This window comes from Xyrauchen texanus, chromosome 47, assembly GCF_025860055.1.
Source record: "Xyrauchen texanus isolate HMW12.3.18 chromosome 47, RBS_HiC_50CHRs, whole genome shotgun sequence".
Classification (NCBI taxonomy): domain Eukaryota; kingdom Metazoa; phylum Chordata; class Actinopteri; order Cypriniformes; family Catostomidae; genus Xyrauchen; species Xyrauchen texanus.
In genome coordinates, this window is record NC_068322.1 from 15,984,283 (window position 1) to 16,004,126 (window position 19,844).

At 42.0% G+C, this 19,844-nt stretch overlaps 1 protein-coding gene across 1 annotated transcript in view; it reads right to left on the minus strand.

Moving 5' to 3' along the window:
* Positions 1–13,070: 13,070 nt before the first annotated feature.
* Positions 13,071–19,844, minus strand: part of LOC127639000 (voltage-dependent calcium channel subunit alpha-2/delta-1-like) — a 117,205-nt gene continuing 110,431 nt past the window's right edge. The window contains exon 38 of the mRNA XM_052120797.1: positions 13,071–18,799. Coding sequence (XP_051976757.1) covers positions 18,683–18,799 — 117 coding nt within the window. The 3' untranslated portion in view covers positions 13,071–18,682. The remainder of the gene's footprint in view (positions 18,800–19,844) is intronic.

The window sequence follows — 19,844 nt, forward strand, 5'->3', positions numbered from 1 at the left end:
AAATAGTTTTACCCTTCCAGACTCTCATCCACACGGCCACCCCTGCACCCTGCTGAGACCACTCAAGAATGAACTGGGAATGACTGAGGTGCTTAAATGGAGTAATTAGCAAGGAAGAGAGGATGGAGAGAGAGAGTGTAAGCGAGAGAAGAAAAAGACAGGTGTTAATAGGTGTCCTACAGCTTTGAAAAGCCTCTCATGCAGGTCTGGGTGATGATCTTTGGTTTCACAGGCAGAAAATTACTTGGACCACAGTTTGACCCCCTTGCTTTTGACCCCACCACCAAACGATTGGAAAGTTACCATAAAGTTCACACACATCCACTGTAAGACACATACAAACATGGGCAAATGTTGACAGAAAAGGACTTTAAGGGCATGTTTCACATGTTTTAGGTCAACATTCTCCAATGTGTTGAATTCTATTGAGATTCAAGCTACAGCGTCAAGCGAGTTTTAATCACTGAATAAGTTGCATAGGTGGCTGGCAGCATCAAGGCTCCGTGCATTAGACTAACTAATCAAAATGGATATTCAAATGATGCAATAAAATGCTAAATGAAATTAGCCTTTTTCCACATAAATAACCAATCATTATCAGAGGAATCCAATCGGCTTTCGGTATCACTGAATATGATGACAGAATTCTCATTGTTGGGTGAACTATTAATTTGAACAACTTCAATTGTGACCCTGTTTGCCACTAACCACATGAAGCGCAGCTGATTATTACTGAACAATGTGAATGGCATATACAAATTTGTGTGGTGCCATTGCAAAAAATCTAAACAAGATGGAATGCACTGTTACACAGGAGTAACTGTCCATCCACATAGAAAGGTACAATGCTGTCAACATGGCACAATAACAAACCAAACAGAACTTATTTGATGTTTAATACACAGTTATGTTGAGCAGGAATTCAAAATTCAAAATTCAAACCACTGCCCCCAGTGGCCGAATCTGGAAGTGTTGTTGAACGTATAGGCATGTGTTTGCACCAATTTTCAGGTGAAATGTCCACAAAGAGCACTAAAAGCAAGTTGTATTTTTAGATGTATTGCATTTAGGAATGCATGTTTTTTTTTACTCCTCTCCCAACCCCTAGCCCAACCCTAAACCTAACCACCATTTAATTTTAGAGTGAAAATGCAAACTCAGAATCACGTTCACCATTTTGTGAATATTTCCAGGATTCCCTTGGGACCAGAACACGTGAATTTGTACAACGTGCTATCAGTAGTGCTAAAGGGACATGTGTTAACACTTGAATTGATACAAAAATGTCTAATGAAGGATGACTCTTGCTGGTAATTCTGCTGAATGGGGTCAATTTCAGAGGACTAAGCAACCTATCGATTTGCTGTGTGATCCAAAACCGTGTGAGCTCTAAAGCACATCCACTTCCACTACTGCAAACAGTAGTTGGACTTGCTAGGGTCAACTTATGGATGATGAAGACCAATGGATTAGTGTTAATGCCTTGGGAAGTGAACCTTGGAAAATAGAAACTAGCCATCTGAAGTCTGGAACTCACTGGACTATCTCAGTGTTCAGAGCCTCTTTGTGTGTTTTCGGTTTTGCCACATGCAGGCCAAAGCTAGTTGATTGAACACCAAAAGAAGATGCCACTTGATGCAGAACTTGAACAAGGATAAAAGAGCCAAAGTGCACATATTCAGAAGTAAACAGCCCTAAGGTAGAGTGACTATACGGCTGAAACATAAAACATAGAGCAGCTGCTTTTTTAATAGCTTTATCCTGTCACAAGATCATTATCACAATCACTGCTGCTTGCTACAAAACACATTGTCTTATTGTGAGTCAAGAGACTGTGCTTAGAAATGCTGTCTCCATCCCACACCTGCAGATAGCTTGAGAACGGCTTCAAACACACGTTCATGCTGACCCAGACACGGACTGAGGCCATACACTCATACACTTTGTCTATATGGCACTCTATATATCACCCAGAATCATATACTGTATGTACATCCATCCATCCATCCATCCATCCATTTATCATCCATCCACCCATCCATCCATCCATCCATCCATCCATCCATCCATCCACCATCCATCCATCCATCACCCATCCATCCATCCATCCATCCATCCATCCATCCATCACCCATCCATCCATCCATCCATCCATCCATCCATGTGCTGTGTATCAAAACCTAGTCAGTTTTCTACCTTGTCAGCAATTTTGTACTGTATGTCCTCTACTACACTAAATATCTTCAAAAATCTTGAGAGTGGAAACTGAGAAACTGGCAAATTAAATATTCAGGAAGTTTTTACGTCTCCAGGAATATTATGCTTACTTTAAATAGTATTCAATTCACAATAATTAGTATTTGATGGTATTAATGTACCATGGCACCACCAAAGTACTTTTTGTAGGGATAGAAGACAGAGTTCAGGAGACAGAAATAATGATTATGATTAGGGCTTATTAAAAACATGGATTTCCTAATTAATCGCAATGTTCATTTGAAAGGTTCAAAATATTGAGATTTTTCTTTAAAGTTTATTTCAGTATTGGTTGTGTTGATTATTAGGTGTATGGGGGTTAAAGGGAAAGGAGGCGGCGAGAACCGGCTTAACAATATAAATAATATTTAATTAAATAAAAAGACATACACAAACAGAGACAGGGCAGCTGCCCGTAATACTCTCTCTCGAACTGTCATCACCGGCCGCCCTTAATCCCTCGCGTGCCCCATCAGGCTGATTGGGGACTGGGCATGTGTCTTTCCAGCCCGGCCCCGCCCACCTCTGCTCTACTTTAGGTTATATACATAATGTTAAATAAAGTGAAATTTCACTGCATAGTTAACTTTTGTTAATATTTTTGTAATGTGCAAAGTTAGAAGGTCTTGTGTATAATATACAGCTGAGAGAGAATTCCTTATATGTAAACAAAATGGACATTCTAACTGAAATATTCCCAAATGAATCAGAACAGAAAAAATCGTATTGAATTCAGAACAGGATTGAATAGCGAGCTTGTGAATTGGAATGAAATCAAGTGGGGAAATCTGTATCGATACCCAGCCTTAATTTTGAATATATATTTTAAATGAGCACTGACTATCAATAATTATCAATAGAAAATAGTTCCATCAAAATGATGGAACTGATGCATAACAATTTCCTGTATTATTTCACCCAGTGTTTGCGTGTTCCACGTTTTGTGCTTAACATTAGCTTAGCTACAAGTTAATGTCTGAATCTGTGAAGATACTGTGAGGACTGTTGGTTGAGTTTCTCATGCGGTTCATGTGAATAGCATTGTGCACGTGCAGGTGAGTGGTCGTTAAGTTGCTGCCTATAAAAAACATCAGTTATTTATGAAGTTCCATTTTGTTCAAGATGCTATTTACGGAGAGAGTTGCCCACATAGCCATTAGACAGCATGCTAGCTCGCTATGTTTTAAGACACCATTACATTGTCTGTCTAGTTCCATGGTTGGTTGAAAACTTCTCTTCAGTTGGCTTTGTGATTGGGTTTAGCTGGACATTACACACATCTGTGAGAACTTACCGTCTTTAGCTATGCTGCGTGCGGCGGCCAAATCACTTTCACAACAGACAGCTGGACATGAAAGGACATGAAAAGCAAGAGCGCTACCAGACTCCTGCTGTCAGAACGTGTGTCAAAAATGAGTCACAGGTGAGTCACTATGTACAACCACACATTTCAGTGAGTCTGTGGAGTTAACAGTGACTGGGGCAGGTTCTGCATATGTATGTGTATTTAGAGTGTATGTGTGTGGGGGGCCATGCATAAAAATAAAGCATTCCTTTAATTTGCAGTGATCCAAACCCAGAAGAAAGACTTGGCATCTAAAAATGTCTGATTATAGTGTTTTTTCTCATGTGATGGCTACAAAGCAAAGACACTGTTCTCAGCACCTGGAACTTCCTCTAAATTCCTGGTTGAGCATCTGTATCTGAGAGCTTATAAGAACAAATGCAAGCACACAAGTAAATTCAACTGGATTTTTGCATTGTCTAAAGATAATGTAAATGGCACTCAGATTTTGATCACAGCCAATGTGCCAGGTATGAAAACTACCAAAGAAATGTTGGTCCCTATGGCTTGGGTACCTATTTTAATGTTAGTCTGTTTGTAATTTCACTCATATTATTGTCCAAGGCTAATGGCAAAACTTGTATGTTTCATATATGATTTATGTCTGTAGCACAAATAGTGCTGGATGTTGTTACCTGCTGAAGTTTAATACTTAAGTGGTTCATTCAAAACCATAACTCTAAATTCACTCTTAAAAATAAAGGTTGTTCAGTGGTTCTTTGTAACACTGTAGGCTCGGCAAACAACCTTCTTTTAAGTTCTATGGCTTCATTGGAATTCAAAAAGATTTTCTTCTGACATCACAGTAAGTAAGAATGATTGTTTTGTGATATTATAGGTAGTTAAAATATTGTCTTATGGCATCATTGTATCTAAGAAAGTACTCTTATGACATTATAGGACGTTAACCAAGTTCTTTGGTGACATATATACTGTATAAATACTGTACTAAACTACTCACACATTGACTTAAAAAATACATCTTAATGCAATTTAACCACACAAATACAGGCACAGATCACTTTCCTCATGTAAATTAGACTTCATGATGGTTAAGTTTATAATATATTTAATTCACCCACTGTAAACCTCTTAGTATTTATGCCCGTCATCCCTGGAAAAAAAGTAGTAATCCAGAAATCACTTTATTTTCTGTATAGTCACAGAGTACAGATGAGATGAAAGCTGCAGCACCTTCAACAGTCCCTCTCTTTAGAGTAGAAGTACCTACCCGGTCTAAAGTCTCTCTTAACAGCTAAGAGAAACTATAACTCCTCATGTGTGAAAACGACAGATAGTACTAGTTCCGTGTATAAGTTCCTGAAATGGGCTAGTTCCTGCAGTGGGAAACAGCCAATAGGAATTTGAAATGTTCTCTTCTGACATCATAGGAAGTTAACAAGGTTCTCTGATTGTATTATTGGGACTAAAAAATTTTGTTTTATGAATTCATTGAAAGTTAAAAAAATATTCTCCAAGCATCATTGTTAAAAAAGGTTCTCATATTGCATCATTGGAAGTTAAAATGGTTCTTTTATGTCATAATTTTTCCCCTCCTATGTCATCATTGAATCTCAAAGAGTCTTATGACATCATACAATTTAAAAGGTTATCCTATGGAATTATAGGAATTTAAAAGGTTCACGTATGACATCATAAGTGTTACGTTCCTGTGTTGTCTGCCCTTTGTTCTCGGTTTCACGATCACGATTATTTCACGTTTCCTTGTTGTCCGCTCAGTATTTTTCATCTCACCCGTCACCGATCCCGGTCCATGTCACGTTTTCCCTGTTGTCCGCCCTGAGTCTCACTGTCCGTGTGTTAAACTACATTTCCCACAATTCCCGGCCTCCCTCACTGCCTGCACTCATCATTGTTTCCACCTGTGTCTCGTTCAGTCTCCACTTTGTCTGTGTATTTAAACCCCGGTTCTTTGTGTAGTCTCTGTCGATTGTTTTTTGTTTCTTGCATGTTGTTTAGCCTGGTCCGTGTTCCCTCCCCGAGTTCAGAGTTTGTTTCATCGTGTTTATATCTGTTTCATGTGCATCAGTTTCCTGTTTTCCCCTCGTGGACTTTCATTTGTGTTTAGCTTTTGTTTCGTATTTGTTTATCTTCAATAAACTCCGCTTTTGGATCCGCACCTCCGTCTGTCTTGTCCTGCTTCCACACCCAGCATAACAGAACAATCGACCAAAGAATGGATCCAGCGGTCCAACAGGCCAACTATCGGCTACTTTGTCTCAAGCAAGGGGACCGACCGGCGTTGAACCACATAGGCGACTTCCTCAAGCTGGCTTGCGTCTCAGACTTCCCGGACTCCGCCCTGGTGGTCTACTTCAGGGGCAACCTGAACGCCTCGTTGAGGGAACGGTTGCCACCGGCAACGCATGAGTACACTCTCTGCAGCCTCGTGGAGATGACTTTGCGGGTCTGCGGCTCACCGTTAACCGTGGGTGTTGCCGAAAAGGACCCTACCTCGCCATCCACAGTGGAGTCCTTCAACCACCTCCGGCGCCCCAGTAACACCAGCCCCACCTGTCAGCGAACCGACCCTCACGCCAGTCACCTTCCACGAGCCAGCGCGCCCACTTCGTCAGCCCGAGGAGGGTGAGAAGACGGGCTTCGCCTTCGGCACACGCCTGCCCGGTCTGCGAGCCAGAGCCCACGCCTGCCCGGTGAGCGAGCCTGTGCCCACGTCAGCCACGGTCAGCGAGCCCAAGCCCACGCATGTCACTTTGAGCGAGCCTGAGTCCTCGTCAGCCCACGATGCGCGAGCCAGAGCCCATGCATGTCATTGTGAGGGAGCCTGAGCCCTCGACCGTCCCGAGCCAGCGCCTGTAGCCTCAATCGCCAGCCTGTGCCTGTAGCCTCAGATGTCCATGAGCCAGCCTGTAGCCTCTACGTCCCTGAGCCAGTGCCTGTAGCCTCAGATGTCCGTGAGCCAGCACCTGTAGCCTCTACCGTCCCTGCAGCCAGTGCCTGAGCTAGCCTCTGTAGCCACGTCCATGAGCCAGTGCTTGCAGCCTCGACGTCCCTGAGCCAGCCTGTGGTCTTGACGTACCAGCCAGTAGCCATGACCGTCCAAGAGCCAGCGCCAGTAGCCCGTGGACCAGCTCCAAGAGCCAGCGCCAGTAGCTGCGCTGGACCAGCTCCAAGAGCCAGCGCCAGTAGCCGTGACCGTCCAAGAGCCAGCGCCAGTAGCCGTGACGTCCAGAGCCAGCGCAGTAGCCACGACGTCCGAGCCAGCACCCCGAGCTTACCAGAGCTCTGCCTTCCGAGGTTCCCGAGCTTTCCAGAGCTCCGCCATCCGAGCTTTCCAGAGCTCCGCCTTCCGAGCCTTCCAGAGCTCTGCCTTCCGAGATTCCCGAGCTTTCCAGAGCTCCGCCTTCCGAGATTCCCGAGCTTTCCAGAGCTCCGCCTTCCGAGCTTTCCAGAGCTCCGCCTCTCAAGTCTCTCGAGCCTTCTAGGGCTCCGCCCCTCAAGTCCCTCGAGCCTCCCAGGGCTCCGCCCCTCAATTCACTCGAGTCTTCCAGGGCCCCGCCTCTCAAGTCTCTTGAGCCTTCCACGGCTCCACCTCCCGAGCCTCCTATGGCTCCGCCTCCTGAGCCTTCCAGGTCTCCTACGGCTCCCCCTCCAGAGCCTCCTACGGCTCCACCTCCCGAGCCTCCTATGGCTCTGCTCCCAGAGACTCCAGAGCTTCCTACAACTCCACCTCTCGAGCATCCTACGGCTCCACCTCTCGAGCCTGCTACGGCTCCTCTCCCAGAGACTCCCGAGCCTCCTACGGCTCCGCCCCCAGAGCCTCCTACGGCTCCGCCCCAGATACTCCAGAGCCTACTAGAGCTCCGCCCCTCGAGCCTTCTACGGCTCCGCCTCTCGAGCATCCTACGGCTCCACCTCTCGAGCCTGCTACGCCTCCTACGGCCCCGCCTTCTGAGCCTCCTACGGCCCCGCCTTCTGAGCCTCCTACGGCTCCGCCCCAGAGCCTCCTACGGCTCCGCCCCCAGAGCCTCCTACGGCCCTGCTCCCAGATACTCCAGAGCCTACTAGAGCTCCGCCCCTCGAGCCTTCTACGGCTCCGCCTCTCAAGCCTCCTACGGCTCCGCCTCTCGAGCCTCCTACGGCTCCTCCTCCTACGGCTCCGCCCCCTGAGCCTCCCTTGGCTCTGCCTCCAGAGCCTTCCAGGCCTCCGCCTCTGAAACCTCCTACGGCGCCACCTCCCTCAGCTCCGCCTCCAGAGCCTTCCAGGTCTCCGCCTCTGAAACCTTCTACGGCGCCACCTCCCTCGCCTCCTATTGCTCCACCTCTCGAGCCACCCGAGCCTCCGACGGCTCCACCCTCAGAGCCTCCCGAGCCTCCTACGGCTCTGCCTCCCGAGCCTCCTACGGCTCCGCCTCCCGAGCCTCCTACGGCTCCGCCTCCCGAGCCTCCTACGGCTCAGCCCCCACAGACTCCAGAACCTTCCAGGTCTCCGCTCCTAAAGCCTCCTACGGCGCCGCCTACCTCAGCTCCGCCTCCTGAGCCTCCTTCAGCTCCACCTCCTGAGCCTCCCTCAGCTCCGCCTTCTGAGCCTTCTAAGCCATCACCTCCCTCGGCTTCGCCTCCCGAGCCTCCCTCGGCTCCACCTCAGAGGTCCTCCTTGGCTCCGCTTCACGCGGTTCCGCCGGCCTCCCCAGTGGCCACTCCTCCTCCTAGGTCCCCTGAACCGGTCCTTGCCCCACGGCCATTTCCTAGGCCACCAAAACCGGCCTCTGTCCTGTGGCCACCTCCCAGGTCCCCTGAACCGGCCCTTGCCCCACGGCCATCTCCTAGGCCACCAAAACCGGCCTCTGTCCTGTGGCCACCTCCCAGGTCCCCTGAACCGGCCCCTGGCCCACGGCCATCTCCCAGGCCCCCTGAACCGGCCCTTGCCTTCTGGCCAGCCCCCGGGCCATCTAAACCTGTCCAGGCCCGGTCAACACCTCCCAGACCACCTAAACCTGTCCCTGCCCGGTCGATACCTCCCTGGCCTCCTAAACCTGTCCCCTTGTGCCCCCATGGACTGCCTAATTGCCCCTTGTGCCCTTTGTTTTGTTTGTTGGACTGCCTAATTGCCCCTTGTGCCCCCGTAGACTGCCTAATTGCCCCTTGTGCCCCCATGGACTGCCTAATTGCCCCTTGTGCCCCCGTGGACTGTCTCATTGCCCTTTGTGCCCCCGTGGACTGCCTAATTGCTCCTTGTGTCCCCTTGGTCTGTCTCCGTGTCCCTTGTGCCTTCTTGGTCTGTCTCTGTGCCCCTTGTGCTCCCCTTTCTCTGTCTGTGTTCCCCCGGGTCTACCCCCTCACTCCTTGGATCTTTTGTTTTTGTTCTTCTTTGTGGGGTTTCTGTTTGCGGTAGGACCGTCTGGAATCCGGTCCTTTTAGGGGGGGGTTATGTTACGTTCCTGTGTTGTCTGCCCTTTGTTCTCGGTTTCACGATCACGATTATTTCACGTTTCCTTGTTGTCCGCTCCGTATTTTTCATCTCACCCGTCACCGATCCCGGTCCATGTCACGTTTTCCCTGTTGTCCGCCCTGAGTCTCACTGTCCGTGTGTTAAACTACATTTCCCACAATTCCCGGCCTCCCTCACTGCCTGCACTCATCATTGTTTCCACCTGTGTCTCGTTCAGTCTCCACTTTGTCTGAGTATTTAAACCCTGGTTCTTTGTGTAGTCTCTGTCGATTGTTTTTTGTTTCTTGCATGTTGTTTAGCCTGGTCCGTGTTCCCTCCCAGAGTTTGTTTCATCGTGTTTATATCTGTTTCGTGTGCATCAGTTTCCTGTTTTCCCCTCGTGGACTTTCATTTGTGTTTACCTTTTGTTTTGTATTTGTTTATCTTCAATAAACTCCGCTTTTGGATCCGCACCTCCATCTGTCTTGTCCTGCTTCCACACCCAGCATAACAATAAGAAGTTAACATGTTTCTCTGATGGCATTATTGGAACTAAAAATTGTTCATCTATGGCATTAGAACTCAAAGGTTGTCTCATGGAATCATAGAGAGTTACAAAGGTTTTCCTATGGCATCATTGTGAAAAAGGTTATCTTATGGCATAATTGGAACTCAAAAAGATTCTCTTATGACATCATGCAAAGTTAAAAAGGTTCTCCTATGGTATTTTACATCACAGCTGTAAAACCTTTTGTGTTTCTTATAGGAACTTAAATTTTTTTTTAAAATATGAGCAATTCCTAGAATGAGTTACGGCTTGAATATTGGCCTTATATGAACATTAGCAAGCACCACTTAGAAATATTAGTTTAGCTAGAATTTAGAGTATATTATTGTAGTAATGACATTTTTAGAGGGCATTTTGACAGGGGCACAGCCACTCATTGGGGCAGATTCTGTGCCCTATGCATTGCTTTTGCACACAGTTTTTCCACCACTGCATATGGAGTGCTAAAATGTATATAAACGTGCTATGAAACAATTTAACCACTGTTATTCCATGAAGTTAATCACAGTACAAATTATTATTTTTTTTTATTATTATAATGGGAAAAATGTTGCCTCACATCCAATAATCTGATGAGATCAACACACAAACAGTGGAGTTACTTTAAATAAAATTGTTTAGCAATAAAGTTTAAACCCCCCACAATCCAACCACAAAGTCAGAAATACCTTTAGGAAAACTTCAAAATAATAGCCTCATCACAGAGGTTTGATCCCTGTCTACTTTATTATGTGTAGCTCAGAAACACTGAATTTCCATGAGTCCCCAAAAATACCAAAAGACCAAATTTCACAACAAATATTTAGATTTAAGATCTCTGCCGGAACAAAGCCCTCAACTTAGACGTTACTCTTGCATGCTTGGCAGATTTGGCTGTGACCACTAAGATATTTTGGACTCTGTAATGCATCCTTACTTGAAAATGCATCGAATGTGCACCAGATAGAATGTTTAGAGAGGAAATATACTGTTTGAACACAAACAACTTAACCATGTTGTCGTCAAAATCCCAGGAAGGAGAGGATGGCCCAAGATGGCACTTGTGAAACATGTCTAGATGAAATATTGTATGTGCATAGAGAGCATGTTTAGTTTTCAGTCTGAACTGTCCACTATTTTTTATGGGTTCAGGGTTGATGTGATGACAAGGGAAGGAAAACACAAGGACACATTCCATTCGAGAGCTACCGTGTCTCTAGTGAGTTGTGAAACAAGGCCTTGTACTGTAAATACCGTAAAAGTATGTGAATTATGGTACATCTACACAAATTTGTCGGAAAACCAAAAGATTATTGAAGCTAAGCTGGAATCAGGATTGGGTTGGCAAAATCTGGTGTTTTATCAAGATAGGACGGCTCTGATCACATTCCAGTTCAAATCTCTCAATCTCCAAAGCTGCAATGACAAGCTCAGGCCTAGGAAAATTATTATAAAAAGCAATATTCACACAGACCTTTCCTACAATCCAAGAAATGACAAATGTTGGGACGATAAGAGGGTGTTCACTGTAAGTTTTGGTTAAAGACAACATGACAAAGCAGTTGCAACCCATTTTTCGTAAAGAAATAGTTCACCTAAAGAACCTTTTATACATTTCAAACCCATGTGACTTTCTTTCTTCTGAGGAAAACAAAAGCAGATAATTTAAAAGATGTTGTGTGCCTTTTAATACAGTGGCAGTTGATTGTGGCTCGCTTAAAAGCATCTCATGATGTCAGTCAATGAGGTTTAATGTTATTGTTGTGTCGCCATATTTGATTTTTTTATTCAGTTGGAGTTGATTAATTATTCAGTTTGATTTGAGAGAGAAAAATGACTTAAGTTTAGTTCTGTCCTTCAAAGTATTCATATGGCTTCAGAACAATTGGAATATTATGCATGAGTTGCACAAACTCCTCATTTAGGCACTTTTTTAAGCTTTCAAGGGGTCATAAAATGCTTTCTTTTTTAAAATAATTTGTATATGTTCTTGGAGGTTCACTTATAAAATTAGTAAAGTTTGTTTTGCGCACAAAACAGTAATATCTTTGTAAAACATGATCATTTTCCATCTTCATTCTCACCCTCTGTCAGAAGCGCTCAGTTTTGGAGCTGCTTCTCCTTTAAGACTTTAGAGTAAACACCCTCCATTATGACTGGCTCTTGACTGACCTGCTCTCTCATTTGGTGTGTTCAACTTGAACTGCACCTCGATTTACCGATGGGTGAGATTTGCCAGTTGCAGTCGGGGAGGAGTTGAAAAGAGAGCCATCAAGCCACTTTTCTGCTTCACGTCCACATGATCTTTGCTTTCTTTATTGCAGACAAAATGGAATTCAGATTTAATTTTACATAAAATAATCATTGTCCATTTGAAAGGGTTATTTGCTGCTTAATGCAGAAGAAAGAAAGCCATATGGATCTGGAACATGATGGTGAGTAAATAATTACAAAATTCTCAGTTTTTGGTAAACTTTTCCACAGCTGGAACCTCTTTCTGATGTATCTGCCCTTTAATATGGCATCTTGTGATACAAATAAATATACACATGAATCACATGTGTAAGCTAAGCAGAGTTGTTTGTGTACAAAGTAACTTCTAAGATGCTAAATATCAGTTTTTTTTCAGGGGAAGTGATTCAGACCTGAACGAGTGCCAACTCTGCCAAAACCGCTCAGGACTGGTCACACCTGCTAACACCCAGCAGTACCTCCAGCACTTTTCACACCAGTTCTAATGTACAATCAAATATTTACGGCATTGCTTTACAGTCCACAAAATATTTTACATCTCCCTGTTTAAACGGACAGCAGTAGAAGACTTTTAATAATGCCTCGGCTGTTAATATTATGGCCAATTTCCTCCCTGCTACTCTTTAAAATATGTAATTTGATATTGTACGTGTCTTTTTAGTGCTTCCCCCAGCTGCTTCACAAATATAAATGGCCCTTTCATTAAACGAAAACACTGCAGGGATTGTAATTGAACTTATCTTAAATGTCCCCAAGCACCAAAGTGCCATACGATTTCTTTAACGGTCTTGTATATTGAAAATGAGCCCTTTTAATATTGCCAATAAACAGCGTCATGAACAGGGGATGAGTGGCCCGAGTCTATCAGCATGCAGCTGGTTTCACATTCAAGCTCAAGGTGAAACTGCTACTGAGGCCTTCTATGTCATATCTGAGAGAGAAAGCAGAGAGGCCAAGTGAGTATGCCGATGGAGCAATAGAATAGCGATGGCAGTTAGATAACATCGTGTGAAAATATCGATGGCTTTCTGTGATTCGCACACCGTGTTGTGGTTGGCTCGGCACGAGTCCTCTCTGATGACAGAAACATGTCACTGGAGAGAGTAGAAACTGCAGACTCCAACTTCCCTCTGACATACATGGGGAAAAATGTTTGGCACCAGGACAAATACAAGTAGAAGTGATTTCCAAAGAGAAGAAAAACAGCAATCTGGTCAATGAGTCAAGGCAAAAAACAGCACCATTCGAAATAATGAGAAACCTTTTTTATTCTGAATACACTTGGACATGAATTGAGACAATTTTAAGATGGTAAACAGTAGGCTTTCTTTAAAATTTGTGTTTTAAAGAACACTTTTGTACAAATTTACACACGGTTGGATTCAGGCGTATCAATATTCACAAGAGAGTTATGCTTTAAAGCAGTAGTTCTCAACTGGTCTTTCCTGAACCAAAAAAGGGTCACTGGCAGAGGCGATTACTTTTTTTGTTGGGTGGGGGGTCATTTTGATCTTTATGGTGGGAAAATGCTTATTTCATCATTGGAGGGCAATGACCACCACCTAGACACCCATTAGAGCTGCAGTTTGGTCAAATGTTAAGTTAAAACTGCTAAATGTGAATAATGCAATGCAACCAACAATATAATCATCCATGGTTAGAATATCAATAAAAATTATGAGAAAACACTTCCCATATATTTTCTTGTTGAACTACAGCTGTGTGCCCAATTCAACTTTACAGTATTTTGATGCAAATGTAGTCACTTAGGTGCAATTTTGATAAATTAGGCTGATGTAAACATGGACAACATGGGCCGTCATCTTTGAAAACCTTGAAAAATCAATGGAGACAAATGGGGAAAAAACACTTTCATTTAAAAAGTAAAAAGAATATATGAGCTAGACTACATCAAATACGTTTATATTTGGTACAGTGTTGGCCACTTGATGTCCATTGTAAAATCTGAGTCCTGAAGCAAAACCAGTTGAGAACCACAGCATCAAAGTACAATTAAGGAATAAAATAACCTCACAGATAAGTCCTCTAAAACCCTAACTAAGGCAGATTGACGGTCAGCCAAGAGGCAAGCGGAGGCAGCAAGAACATGACTGACCACTTAAAACACACTTCATGCTATCTGAGATTTCAAGAGATCAAAACCCATACAGTTCAGTGAGAAAAAGGAGAGAGATGACAGAGATAGAGAGAGCAAGAAACATCTGCATCATGAAACACTTTGAATCACAATTTGTGAATATTCAGTTCCTGAGGTGACACGTGACAGCATCTGAACTTGAAGAGCTGGAAGTAGAAATAAAAATGTATTTGTATCTCATGTATTTTCTAATTATCTAGTGGGGTCCAAAAGTCTGAGACCACAAGTTAAAATGCTTCTATTTGCATTTGCATTTTTTATCCACCAGTTTTGAGGATCCTCATAGGTCAAAACACAGCCAAATAAATAAATAAATAAAAATCGTAATCAGTGTATTTCTATTCTAGTGAAATATCCAAACACACTTAATACAAGATGGGATAAGTCTTTTTTTAATTTATTTTTATTTAGCTCAATGGAGTCTTAATCTTAATAGCTTACACAAATTTTCTTAAGTTTTTTGTTTTAAGAATGTTTAGATATATTTCCTGGAAAATGACAAGAATACTGTTTTAGGGGCCGCTCAGAGCAAACACTTATTGCGCTTAAAACTGCTTGATGCAGCGCAACATATAGAGCAGAACGCAGGTACCTCTAGAAAGGTTTATAAGAAGCTTAATTAAAATAGATAAAAGTTCAAGCGAGACCTGAAAAAACAATCAAGCAATTCAAAAACAACCGAGAAACAGCACAGATGGATCCATTAACGCGTTCATTATGAACAGCCCTTAAGAAAAATACGTTTTTGGAAGTGACAGTTCCCAGTGTTTTTGTTTAGACAAATATGCAGAAAAACTGAATTCTATGGCACTTTGGAAAAGGTAGACAACAGGTGGAGGAAGTGAAAACATCTGTTTCAGTACATTTAACTGTACTTAGAATAAACAAGATGACATTAAATTTGCTATAAATTAAGTGATGTAACTAATCTGCCTTCCGGTTAACGATCTGGAACTTGGGATGTTTTCATCTCCAAGGTGCATTAACAAAACCGTTTCCTGTAAAGAGAGGAAATGATGCGTGAAGTAGTAGTCACGTTGCCTGCTGGATTCCAGCCTCCATCCCAGGTTTGATGTTATATGTTTTCATCTCTTTTAATTTCCTGTTTTTTTCTAAACTAAACTAACTAACAAAAAAAATAAAGAGTACAATGAAAATAATAAACACTGCATTAAAATCAGTTTGACAGAGATGCAGATTGAGCTTAGTTTTGTACAATTATAAACTAAAAAAGTATGCAATAAGGTTTGGTGTTCATTAATAACGAGTAATGATAGATCTTTGCATATTTCATATCAGTTCCATTATCAATAAATATTGAATTTATTGAGCATTGGCTAAGCATCAGGCAGCAACAATAATGACCAAGTACTAAAGGCTAAAATGGAAATAATTATAACTTTCATACATCCTATTGAATTGCTTGTCTTTTCCATTTTGCCAGAGTAAAACATCCATTTAAAGGGCCGTTCATACTGACAGTGCTGTAAAGCTTTGAAGTAACACTTTAAGGTTCCATTAGTTTAACTACATCAGTTAATATGAACCAACATGAATGGACAAAGAACAATTGTGTTTTATCAATTAACATTAATCAAGATTAGTAAATTTAGCTTCAAAATATTGTTCATTGTACCATACCTAATGCAATAATTTATGGTAGCAAATGGAACCTTATTGTAAAGTGCTATGTCTTCCTCTTAATTGCTGATTTGTTGGTTGCTAGTAGGCGTTTCTTCTCGACTTTTGAATCCAATTGTCTCAGGTGGTGGATCACTTGAGCCCCACTTAGGAGCACAACGCATCTCCATTGCATCATTGTGCATTTACATAAAGTTGAGATCTGTTCAACTGTGTTGCATTGCTAACACCAACGGTCGCCTCTTTTACTCTTGACACCTTAAAAGAAATATTCCGGGTTCGATACAAGTTGAGCTCATTCGACAGCATTTGTGGCATAATATTTACATTTACATTTATGCATTTGGCAGATGCTTTTATCCAAAGCGACTTACAGAGCACTTATTACAGGGACAATGCCCCTGGAGCAACCTGGAGTTAAGTGGGGTTCAAACCAGTGTCCTTCTGATTACCAGATTACCAGTTATGTGCTTAGACCACTACACCACCACCACTCCTGTAATATTGATTTCAACCTAAATGTATTTGAACTTGCCCCTCCTTAACCTTTTTTTTAAAAAAAGAAAAAATCTGGGTTCCACTGAGGCACTTACAATGGAGGTGAATGAGGGCACATTTATTTATTTTAAAATACTCACTTTATCAAAAATATAACCACAAGACGTACACAATATTCATGAAAACATGATTTTATTGTGTTAACATAACTTAATAACCTTTTCTTTGTAAAGTTATAGCTAATTTTACAAATTTGCTGCCATGATGATGCAATGTCAACAAACCCTAAAACCCTAAAATTACTACTTAAAAAAACAGCTCAAATAATACACAAGTTATAACAAAAGAAGTAATGTAGCTTCAAATTTCTGCCTTTAAACCCTCCAAATATTGGCCCCATTCACTTCCATTTTAAGTGCCTCACTGTAACTCTATTTTTTTCCTTTTTTAAAGAAAAGGAGGGGCGAGACAAAATAATTTTTTTGTAATCAACATTATTCCACAAATGTTGAATAACTCCACAAATATTGAGCTTAACTTGTATTGAACCCGGAATATTTCTTTAAATCACCAGCTGTCAAAGTAAAATAAAAGATTTCTGGTTGCTTTGTCCCTGCAAATAACTGTCAGTGGGAACAGTGCTTTATTAGTAATGCTTTCTAAAAAAACAATGTCTATGGCGGTTACAACCCTGTTTTAAATATTTCCCAAATTTTAAGAATGGCTATTATTCTTGTCAAATTTCTCAAGCTCCCTTTTGATTGTTCTATATATTTTGGATTTTGGCCCAAAATTAATTGAGACACACAGATCCAGATGAAGGGAGTTTCATTTTGTTGGATTTTGTCATTGCTTTGCATTTGTCATCAGGTCATTGTAATAGTCCCTCCCATTTTTTTTTTAACGTAGATCCACCTACATCAAGGCACACTGACAGGAAAGAAATGCTGCCAAAGCTTCTTACTGTGACATTAAAGTGAAAAATGACACATTAGAGACTGCCAAATAAATAAACTCGAAAGAGAGCACAACCAGGGACAACATTTCTTAGAAAACGTAATTTGTCCCCAAAATATCTGTAAACTTTACCTGATTTTCTTTCCACTTCTCAAGTTTTCAGATGGTATTTGGTGAAATGAGGCAAAGTGCAACTATATCATGAACTGTACTCTAAAAAACACCTGTCACCCTTTAGTATCTTCATATCCACACACATATTATATATAGCACAGAAAATTCAACATTAAACATACAGCAGAAAACACAAACCTCTAGTTTCAATAACTTAAAGGGATAGTTTAAGGATAGTCACTCAAAACTGAAAATGCTGTCATCATTCACTCACCCCCATGTCGTTCCAAAACTGCATGTAATCAGTCTTCTGCAGGACACAAAAGTAGAACACAGAATGTTAGTCTCAGTCAGCATTCACTTTTATTGTTTGGGGGGGAAGAAGATATGAAGGTGAATGGTGACTGAGACTAACATTCTGTGTTCTACTTTTGTGTTACAAAGAAGAATAAATATCATTCAAGTTAAACATGAAGTAAGTAACTGATGACAAGATTGTCACTTTTGAGTGAACTTTCCCTATAAATATTCATAAATAAACAGGTAATGCATCAAAAACAAAACACACACATGCAACAGTGGCTTTTCTTTTTGCATGAATGCAGCCATGACTTACATAACCAGTAAAACTTTCCAAGCTTTTAGGTCTGTGCGAATTGGCCGTCATTTAAAAAGCTCTAAATACATATGGAAGGGCTGTTCAGCCAAACGACCTGCTTGGCATCAAGTGCAAAGTACAGCGAGACCACACAAACAGGGTAACGTTTGGCAGCAGTGCACATTTTGTTTTAATGCACTATGGACAAATTTAAATCACTGCATGATCAAGGGAGGGATTAATCACTCAAACAATGGTGGGAAATGAAAACGATATTCCCGAGGCACAGAGGTGGAAACCACTGGGAAAAACAAGAGACTTTTGCCATTGGGTCAGTCACTCATTTGTCTTTTTTTTAGTAATGGGCTGCAGACCAAAATAAAAGATTTTGACCCAACCAGAGGGTTCCATTAAAATATCTCAGCAGGACAAATGTGAGCTGGCCGTAAAAGTCACATATAAACAGTTTGTAATACTGAAAAATTAGCTGCTTTAAACACGACAAAAATGTTAAAAAAAGGCAACACACTGGTAAAGGGCAGAACTTTGGCAGTTGGCAGTGTTGTGACTGGATCATTATGGGAGATACATCCCTCATGGCAAAATGATGACAAAGTGTCAAGCTCTGCCCACCCTGGTAACACTGCCCACCCTGCCACCCATGTGGAGAGAGTCTGACCTCAGAGGTCAAATGTCAAAGGTCGTTGGTCATTTATCATCTCTGACACGTTCGGACCTCAAGGGCTGCAAGTGATTACGGCATTGGTTTTTACTTCCTGGGTCAGAGTCTCTACCTCTATTTTCTGGGTTGTGGCGTGGGAGATCGGATGAACGTTCAAATGCACGGCTGGATGTGGTAGATATTTTGGCATGTCAAGGGGTGTGGCCTCTCTGTGATGAGGTCACGATAGACAATGTCCTCGTCCAATCAGAAGCCAGAGCAGCAGCAGCTGAAGGATGGTCAGGGACACGACAGGCGGAGTCAGACCTGACGCCCCACCACAATCCGCTTTAAGTTCCTGTTGCCATGCCGAAGAGAAAGAGAAAGCCAATGAGTAAGCTGGGGAACTAATGATGCATTCAAGTCACATCGAAATGATGGATTTAGAGACGTCCACACTGATCCATTTAAGTTTGAAATCTACTGTAGGTTTTCAGTTTCCTGACATCATAGTTTTCCAAATTATAGGTTATGGAGAGCGTTTTCGAAAATCTCCATTTTCAGTAGAGGAAACCGGCAGTCTAGTGTGGATAAGAGGTTTTGTTTTTCAAACAGAAACGTATTAGTGAGAACATGGCTCAAGTACATAAAAATAACATGCAAACTAGCAACAGCTAATTTTACGAAAGCCCCGATTTCTTCCCCTTGACCATTGTGATGTCATATAAAAACTAGGGCAGTCAATCGATTACATTTTTTAATTGCATATATAAACATTTGCTGAGAAATCCCCTCAAAAAAACAATGATTCAACATATAATGATTAAATATTTCTAAAAAGTTATATCTAAATAATTATAAATATCTATTATAAATATAATAATACAAAAAGTGGCTTTAAAAGGCAACGTAATGTTTATAGATTTTATTGAAGATAAGCCTATCACTGGCCTACGGTTCACCATTTTTGCATTTGAATTTGGCAATCTGTCTGAGAAAAGATTTATTATAAAGGCTTTTCCAAAGACATGACAATGTACACATGAGTAAGACGGACGGAGTCTTGATTTGGTTGCTTTTCATCATAAACATAGGGTTTTTAGGTCACTGTGTCAAGTTGAATGTATTTTCAAACTTTAAAAAACCTTGAGATCCCTGCATCCCCTGGAATTACGCTCCATCAATCTGTGCTTCAAAGCAAGAATGTGTTCTCATCTTGTGCTGTCGCAGATGTAAAGCAAGCCTGAGTGTGATTTGTTGTCTATACAGCTTTGCATTGTCTATAAAGCTGGAGTTTTGCTTAATGCCCCCTGCTGAAAACAGGTGCTACGATAGAAACAAACAACTTCTGAATCTGCGGACATGAACTACTCATCTCATGATTACGATAATTTCGACATGAT